We start from the raw sequence: 9,305 nt of genomic DNA on the forward strand, positions 1-9,305 counted from the left end.
CAAGTGCAAGTTGGCAAGCTCACGTGACAAAAATGTTTGCAATGCTGGACTTAATGGATTTGACCGTCAATGTATCGATAAAGGCGTGACACGATATCAACTGCACTCATAAAACATGTACATACACAGATAACGGGCAGATTATATAAGATGAGAGCAGATGTAATTTACCTGTTATAATCCAGGCTGCAGGTTGCTCTGAGGTAAGATGGCCGACAAAGCCAGCGTCACTCCCGCTTCTGAACGATTCCATTTCCCGTAGTGTATATGTAAACCAATCTCATGAATCTTAACTAATTGAATCTTGCTCGCTTCACAGCAAGCCATATTCAAACCATATTCATATGTTTCAACCGATTCAATTTAATTGTTGTTAAAAAATAACAGATTCATGCTGATTTTAAGGAATTTGAATAAACATATTTTTGAAAATATGAGTATTTCAATAGAATTAAATCGATGAAAATACACTATGCCATGATTCATTTTTTTGAGTGTGGCTACAATCATTTGTTACGCATTGTCTGTAAAAAGGAAGCCTGATTGAGCAGCCCCTCTCTCACTAAACTTGTGGAGATGAAGTAATGAATCTCACTTAAGGGACAGATTGCTGCATGTGAGGGAGCAGAGAGAGAGAGAGAGAGAGTGCACTGTGGCAGCGTTGAGCGAGAGCTGGGTGGTATTTTACTGAGGGACAAAATCATTAAGTGAGAGAGAGGAATAAATAAAAATGCAAAATAAAGAGGGACACTGCCATGAGTCAAAGCAAAGTTCTACCCATAGATGAGATATTAAAAGGCTTCTATCTCATCCCTGGACGGGAGCCCTGGACGGCTTGTGCCAGCCAAGATAAGTCATCTGGATACGGTCCATAAATTACAAATCTATTACGCTAATTTAACTCCCTGTTCGCTTGCAATAACTCTTCCTAATGACTTTTTAGCTTATGGAATTGTAATGTTGCCTGTTTAACATGTATTAAGTACTGCAGTATAAATAAATGCATTGATAAATGAAACGGAATCATTTATTAACAGCTTAAGAGAGATCAAACAAAAAGCATTTTTAATAAAGATATAGAAATATTTTCGTTGTTATGTTGATGGTGTTTACTGTTGCACACACTGTTCAAAAGACATGTTTTTTTTTTTTTAATGATCAAGAATAAAAGATTGTATCATGTTACTGTGTTGGGGAGCCTCAGCGGCCGCGTTTACATCTGCATTCAACATGAATGCAGATGTAAACGCTGTGATCGGCGGTATCTTCTGGGAGATAATTGGGATTAATAGACAGTTACAAAATATTGCGCAATGCTGCTTTTATATTGACACTGCCACTTGCGATTTGTGGGCAACAACGAATGAGAACAGAACAGACGAGATGAACACATTCATGCTGAACAGAACAGTGTGTTAAGTGCTCATCTAAAAGTGACCTCAGCGGCCGAATTAAGCTGTGCGGTGCTCTGGTTCCCTTAGCAGACTGAGGAGCTCCTCCATCTTGGCTACTTCCACTTCTGGACCCTTCGGCTGCACCTGACCCTTCTTGACCTACACGCGCACACACACACACACACACACACACACACACACAAGCACAGACACACACACACACACACACACACAGAGTGAGAGAGAGAGAGAGAACATTTTGCATATTTGCATATTACATATTTTGCTTACCAAGCACTTAGGAAGACCACAAACCCAGCAGGCAGGCAGTTAACCAGAGGAGAACACAACACAATCAGACATAAACTGAAATGGATGTTAAAGTCAATAGCAGCAAAGAGGTTACAATAATCAATTATATAGTCATTTCTTTCCACCATGTTGTGATGTTGTTTGAAGACATGAAGCTACTGCCTAAAGGACACCACTGCAAAAGGCAAATTCAAACAGAGAGTGTGTGTTGTTCTTATTGGCATATTAAACACTCCTGTGCATAGAAAACCACACACAGCCACTTAAGAGCTATAGCAGGAGGTCATTCTACCTCTGTTATAAGGGTATTTAACGGGCTCATCATTATCAAGTCTTAGAATGTCTATATTATTTTATGACATTTATATAATGATATTACAACTTACTGGATATGGACTTGTATTAATTTCATGAACAAAGCGGCCATTTATATTGACTTGCTTTTGCAGAGAGGCAGGCTACCAGTGGCGGGTCGTGCATTTTTATACCTGGGCCTTCACTGCTGCCACAGCTACGGTTATTATTTGTTTCGTTTAAAAATGAAGCTCAACACCTATAGATCCACTAACTGCAGAGAACACGCCGAGAGTGGGTCTCCTCTCTTCTCTGACTGCAGCGCGAGGCTTCTGTGAGAGTACCCGCCTGTGTGTCCTTTGGGGCGGCGGGATTAGCCGTGGAGAGACACAGAGGTGCACACTCACTCACTCACTCACTCACGGACGGACTCATACACAAACTCACACATGCAACAGATCACATGATCCTCCTGGCAGGGATGATGATGATAACGATGGCTCGTTACATTTAAGTGTCTCAGTAAGTCATAGTGAGCCAGCATGCACGACACCAGGACCACAATGGAATGTAGCTATCATTAATGCTAATAGACACACGAGTGCTTTTCCTAATATGACATCCCATAATGGCTGCTATGTAATGCTAATATAATCATCTATTGTGTGTGTAGTATTTTTGCATTGAAGAATGACAAACGACCTGTATGCATACTAAAATATATTTCATGGATATATTTTTGAGTGCAATGTTGACACAATGATGGACGCGATCATCCCATGATGGAATATACAGTACAGCTGTGGTTTTGACACCAAAATACACCGTAAGTCTTAATTTGATGTCTGTGCACCTTTTACCATTAAATCAAATTCTTGTAATCACAATAGTACACTTTAATTCGTACATTAATATCTTTTTAATAGATTTATGTTTAGAAGTGTTGCAGTGACAAAGTGTGACTGACGCCTCAACACGGTAGAAAGAACGAGAACTCCTCCTTTGAAGCTCGGAAAATGTAAATCGATATTGTGGTGTAACTGTTTTGAAGTTTGAAATGGATACAGTGAGTGGGTTGATCCAGACAGACAGCTGCGTTCCCGAAACGAATGAGCATCAAATCTCGATGCAACATGATATCTCTGCCATGATTAATGGCTCAATAAAGCTTCCTCCGTAGTGGAGACAAAGGCTGTTCAAAAGTATAATCAAAATCATATAAAATCATCTTCTCTCAAGATGTTAACATGTGTTCTGATTTATTTTCTATTTTCTTGCTGGCTTGCTTACTGCAGCAGTAAAATCCAAGACTTGTGTCCGCTCATTTACTGGCATTCAACATGAATACAGATGTAAACGCTGTGATCGGCGTTATGTTCTGGGAGATAATCGGGATTAATAGACAATTACAAAATATTGCACAATGCTGCTTTTATGTTACACTTGCGATATGTGGGCAACAACGAAAGAGAAGAGAACAGATGAGATGAAAACATTTATGCTGAACAGAACAGTGCGTTGTGTTGAACACAGACGGGGGTAATTTGATGCTAAGTGCTCATCTAAAAATGATCAACAGTTGGAGTGTGTGTCTAAAGTTGACTATAACGTGGACTTTCGGGGACCTAATATTGTGAAACAGTTTCAGACCAGATTCAACCTGAAAGTGAAGCCTGCATGAACGTTCTCTTTCTCCAGGATAACACCACGTATCCACAGTTCTATAGAGTTCTGTGTGTGTGTACAGCATAACAACAGGCACACCTGACACTACCTCTTACTGATGGTTGCCCTCAGGCTTACAACGGGGAAATAACTGCTCACTTCAGCACAACAGAGCATTCGAGAACATCCTGTGGTAAACCTTTTTGTTTTCTGACACTTAAAGTCAGAGTTCTGACATTTGACCTCTCATTTTAGAAGCCCCCAAACAATTAATTCATTTCGAGGTGCACTACAAGACAACAGAGGTTAAGTGGAATTTTATGGTGAGAGTAAATGAGCCAAGAAGTTGGACTGCGCCGACAGCCTTACAGCATTTTGGGGTATTTTAATGCCCATTGAGCAAGTTTTAGAGCGCTGCAGTGCCAATTTTACAAGACATATTACTAATAATATTTGCTGTGGGTGTTGACCGCAGTCAGTGGTGCTTAACTATACAATTACTCCCCAATTGTACGCTTTAGGGCTACAGTCTGAGGTCTGAGGCTAATGAGGTACCACTGGATGTGTGTGTGTTGCTATGTTGTACCCATTCAAACTGAGTTATGCGAGTGTTTGAATGAGAATTGTTTATGCGTGTTGCACCCAGGCACTACATTGCAGTGTATAATACACAAGAATGCGTTGTGAAATAACTATGTATTTCTCTAGTCATTAGAAGGTTTTTTTTCTAGTTTACATGCACCTATGTGGCCAACACAAAGGAGCACAAAAGAAACGTCTGGAGAGGTGGCAGAGCAGACTCTAAATGGGCCCTGACTAAAGTGTTGTGACTCAGCGTGCCATTAGGTTTCCTCCTGTGTTTAGTAGGGCGGCTTTGATTACTCCACAGCTCATTAACCATTGTCACTGGGTAGCAACAGAGCCCTCAGTGACTCATCAATTGTGAATGGAGTAAAGTGGAATTTAGTTTTACTGTAAACAAGTTGCTTTGAATCCAAAATATATTTCAGCTTTCTTTTCTTTAAGAATATTTTCCCCACTATGTCTTCGCATTCATTTCATTGCCATCTGGTGAAATTAGTTCGAGGTCAGGACTCATGCAAAGGAACAATAATACAAAAGGGCAGACATGCATTCAGATGATTTACAGATAAGATGGTATATAAGGTGAAAGAAGTTTTTTGAATGTTATCAGCTGATTTAATGGGCTTTATCAGCGGTCATCACTATCAAGTGATAAGTGATCACTAATGCAAGTGACGTATGGTTTCACACAGGACTCAAACAATGGTCCTCCAGGTGAAAGTCCTGTGAACGTTTGACCCATCCATCGCCCCTTATGGGCCCCATTTTCCCCGGGCGCCTGTCATGGGCAGCCCACTGTTCCCTATATCATTACATCACCTCACTTCCACCTTAATTTCCTTCATAATTATTACAGTGAATAGAGGTCAGTGCGTCTTCTTGTTTTTGTATCGATGATCGAACACATGATAACAGCTCTCTCAACCTACTAGTAGCTGTAGCAGGCCCCATCTAACCTACATCTATGATGCTGATAACACCCATTCAATTGACTGTTAACATCCAAAGCAGGGGGCAAGAACACAATAAGACATTCAAATGCAATGGGAACAATGCAGAACACACTTCTCCATAGTGCTGAAAGTGGCAGAAGACTTGGTATTAAATTTGTAATGTGGACAAGCTCCATTCGTATGTGCCAATAGAGCCTCGTTATAAAGACAAAGCAGCAAGAGAAAAAAAACACGGAACGGTAAAGCAGCTGCAGTTGGAAGGATTAAAATGGGCATAGCTTTGAAGTAAATTAGCTCAAACAATTCCCTCTCTTGCAACTCGATTAGATTCTTACCTTGGGTTTCTTGCGGAGGTTGGGGGAGAGTTTGAGGCTGCTGACATAGCCTCGGTCATCACCCACAGTGATGATAGGATGGATGGGATTAAACTCAATGTGAGTCAGCTTGGTCTTTTTGGCCACCACCGACTGCTGGCAGATGGCCTCATATTTGTTGACGCTGAGGTCAAAGACATGAACCTGAAAAAGACGAGTAATCAAAAGAATAAACGTGTTGTTTATGAATCTTTTTTTTGTTACAGTTCTGACCCACTGAACTGAGATTTCAAGAGTTTGGCATCACCACCAACACTAAAAACTGACCCATCTTATTGACCACCATTATTTAGGCCGGAGGACTACATCATGTCTGAAGATTCTGAAGGCTAGATCTGTTGCTGCTATTGTATATCTCGTGTTTGTGTTGTCTATTAAGGAGCCTGGTGGAGCACAAGCCTCTGCAGGGATGCAGCCTGAACATCTGGTGCAAAGAAAGGTGTTCCCAGTAATTCAATGAGTGTGCACTTCTGTCAGTATGTGTGTATGTATGTCAATGGTGAATGGACTTCCATTGATAGCATGCATATCAACATTCACACACACACACACCCATACACAGAGGCTGCCATCACAAGTGCCACCTGCCCATCAGATCTAAACTAATGCAGATTCACACACACTCAAACACCGATGCCGACAATCCACACTTCGACATGTGGACGTGAGTCGCCGGGGGACCCAACAACCGATCTTCCGATTAGAGGACGACCCGGTCTGCCTTTGAGCCACAGCCGCTGTGTGTTTGTCTGTGCTGGCATACAAAACCATAAGCATCATTATCCAGAAGGGACCAGATCACAGACATTCTTTTTTCAGCGTATAAGTGCATTCAGACAATCTGTCCAGCAACGAATAAGCCCACTGCAGAGCACGGCCCACTCCTTTTACCAGAAAGATGACTGTGCCCGGGCTGTTAGGGTTCACACCGTGTATGTGTACCAACACCACGTTAAGCACCACAGTCACTGACAACCAATCATCATATTCTACCAGGGTATGAATTTCTGTAACCTCCATCACGTCAGCCATTATCTGCAGTGTTTTCCCTTTTGATATATGAGCACTAATGTAACATTAGTCATACCTGATTGCAGTACACACTGATTTGTAATTCACACAAGATACATTTTACTGTGTTGAAATGATTGGCTATAATTTATTAAACCTACACTGTAGAACATATTCATTTGACTTGATTTTAAAATATCAAATTGTTATATTATTGAGGCAGTTTTTATTGCTTTAGGTTGATGTTGTTGCATCAGATCTAAAAAACCGAGCATGAGCTGATGCAGGTATTCTAACTGAAATTTGAAGCAGTCCATGTGCAGAAGGTTAAGAAGAGCTGCACACAGAGCGAATATGGATTTGGAGTCTAATCACTGGAGGATAAGCTTGGACTTCTCATTATTTCATCCTGACACTTTATTTCATCGTTTGGCACCTCAGACGGAGAGGCAGTGACAGAGAGAACCAAGAGATATTTGTTTGCACTGCACAACTCAGTGTCAGTTCTACACCTCAGCTTGCCAGGCAAGTCATTATCCTTATTAACACATGTACGCACACACGCACGAACGAACACACACACCCACACCCACACACACACACACATGTACGCCACTGTGTCTCTGACATTCTGCAGTGTGGCAGCAGCAGCAGCAGGCCAGGTTTTCATCAACAGAAAACACACGTGAGGGGGCGCACAGCTCATGCTGAGTCACTCAAGCTCTATCAGACACTCAGAAAACAACAATGTACTGCAAATCATGCCGACTAACATCATGCACTATATGACCGCACCAGTGAATGTGGAAATTCTGACAATATTCTGCCATTCTTCAAAATGTGACAGTGACCAAAGAGCACGTTCAGCCTCGCTTTGGAACTGAATGTACGATCATTATTTAGTGGATACAGTTAATTCTGCACAGCCCCGTCCCTCAGTCCCATCCCTCAGCTTACAGATGACATTTACACCTCGATATGTGGCATTGCAGCAAATACTAATATAATATCTATATAACATCACGAGCTCACAAAGTCTAAGCAAGCACATGCTTAAAATCACATTTGAGTTCAGCACACTGAGGAAAAATAGATCAGCACTCTGACCTTGATCGACTCCAATTTAATATTCTTGTCTTTGCCGCTGCTTAGAGAGGAGAGGATATTGTTCTCCTCTTAATGTATGCCAACTGATGAGCTTTTAATGAGTTTTTTAATAGCTGCTGAAAGTGCTTTTGATCCAGTTTCAGAGGATAAATTACAGGACTGAGATTTAATATTCTTTCTAGCAAAGTCATTTATTTAGTTTTTTTTCTCTGTAGAGGATGTATACAATTTCTAAAAAAAAACTGGTGATTTTATACTGTGTTTAATAATCTGTCTGTATACATTTAGCCATTTAGCTTGTATACTATAAGGGGACATTTCATTTATGGTTGTGAATTTGGTAAAAAAATGTTTCTTCTCTTCCATAACTAATCAAGACTAATGTTTGGTTATGAAATATTTTGGGTAATCATCTGTACACTATAGTATGTATTGAGCCTATGGGGACTGAACTCTGGCATTGGAAAGGACGGGAAACACACACACACACACACACACACACACACACACACACACACGCACACACACACATACAGTGTCTCTCAAATTGCTCAGCTCTCCTTTCCTTTTTTATCATTCTCACTCGACTTCACTTGGCACACTGGACAGGAAATGTGTCAGACAAAACACTCTGGACTTTCATAGCATGGTGCAGGCTGGTGCGAAGACAAACAGATGGGGACAGCTTGAAGCCATACTAAGAAAATATGCGAAGATAAGCAACAAGGCATCCACGGAAATGACTTTTGACTGGAATCAATAACCACTGGCAGGGCAGGAGCCCGCCTTAGTCACAAGAAACCGTGTTTGAACAAACTCAATTGCCTGAGGCTATTCTGCATATAAACGTAAAACACTTCAATGTACAATCAATGCTGTGAGGTTCTTAATAAATCTAAGTGAGAACATGCACTGTGGCTTGAACCAGAGTACTCTAAAGGCCCAAACAGGCATACGTATGAACTGCTAAACTTCTACGTCAAGCTGAGGGCTGCAAAATGTAAGTTTAGGCGGACACTTACCGTTCCATCTGTTGTGACGGCAGCGAATACAGTGGAGGAGTATGGAGCCCAGGCAACGTCACCAACAGCTGCATTCAGATCAAATGTGAACATTGGAGTGCTGACAAAACACACAGATACACACAGTCAGTCGGGAAATTCCATTCTATTCAATAAAATGCTAAGAAACCGGGCACACACAAGTCTTCTTCAAATATTAAGGGAAGTGTGTGTGTGAGCGAAATAAATGGAGTAGGCAAAACGTTCTATTTCAAGAGGCAACACAGAAGAACCGACTTAGATGCGTACATGAAAGCAATTTGCACTCGTAGTTTGTGGTTAGTTGGTGTTTGATTTACTAAGGCGGAAACTAATTACACATCCAACACCTGAGACGGCCTTCTGGCCACATTCTGCAAGTGAAGCAGAGCTCAAAAGGCCCTATTCAGTGGTAGATGTCCACCATCAGCAAGCTCTGAGACATAAATAAAAAACGTAGCAATGTTGAAATGTGAAATCAAGAATGCATTCAAATGAGCGCTTTTTGAATGTCAAATACGGCCACACACACACACACACACACACACACACACACACACACACACACAC

At 41.3% G+C, this 9,305-nt stretch overlaps 1 protein-coding gene across 1 annotated transcript in view; it reads right to left on the reverse strand.

Annotated features, from left to right (window-relative positions):
- Nucleotides 1–1,013: 1,013 nt before the first annotated feature.
- The window catches only part of dnai1.2 (dynein, axonemal, intermediate chain 1, paralog 2), a 17,365-nt gene continuing 9,073 nt past the window's right edge, over nucleotides 1,014–9,305 (reverse strand). The window contains exons 18-20 of the mRNA XM_031870132.1: nucleotides 8,718–8,817; nucleotides 5,539–5,721; nucleotides 1,014–1,553 (exon numbers count right to left, since the gene is read on the reverse strand). Coding sequence (XP_031725992.1) covers nucleotides 1,452–1,553; nucleotides 5,539–5,721; nucleotides 8,718–8,817 — 385 coding nt within the window. The 3' untranslated portion in view covers nucleotides 1,014–1,451. The remainder of the gene's footprint in view (nucleotides 1,554–5,538; nucleotides 5,722–8,717; nucleotides 8,818–9,305) is intronic.

The sequence above is a fragment of the Anarrhichthys ocellatus genome, unplaced genomic scaffold (genome assembly GCF_004355925.1).
Source record: "Anarrhichthys ocellatus isolate YVR2014 unplaced genomic scaffold, GSC_Weel_1.0 scaffold1, whole genome shotgun sequence".
NCBI lineage: Eukaryota > Metazoa > Chordata > Actinopteri > Perciformes > Anarhichadidae > Anarrhichthys > Anarrhichthys ocellatus.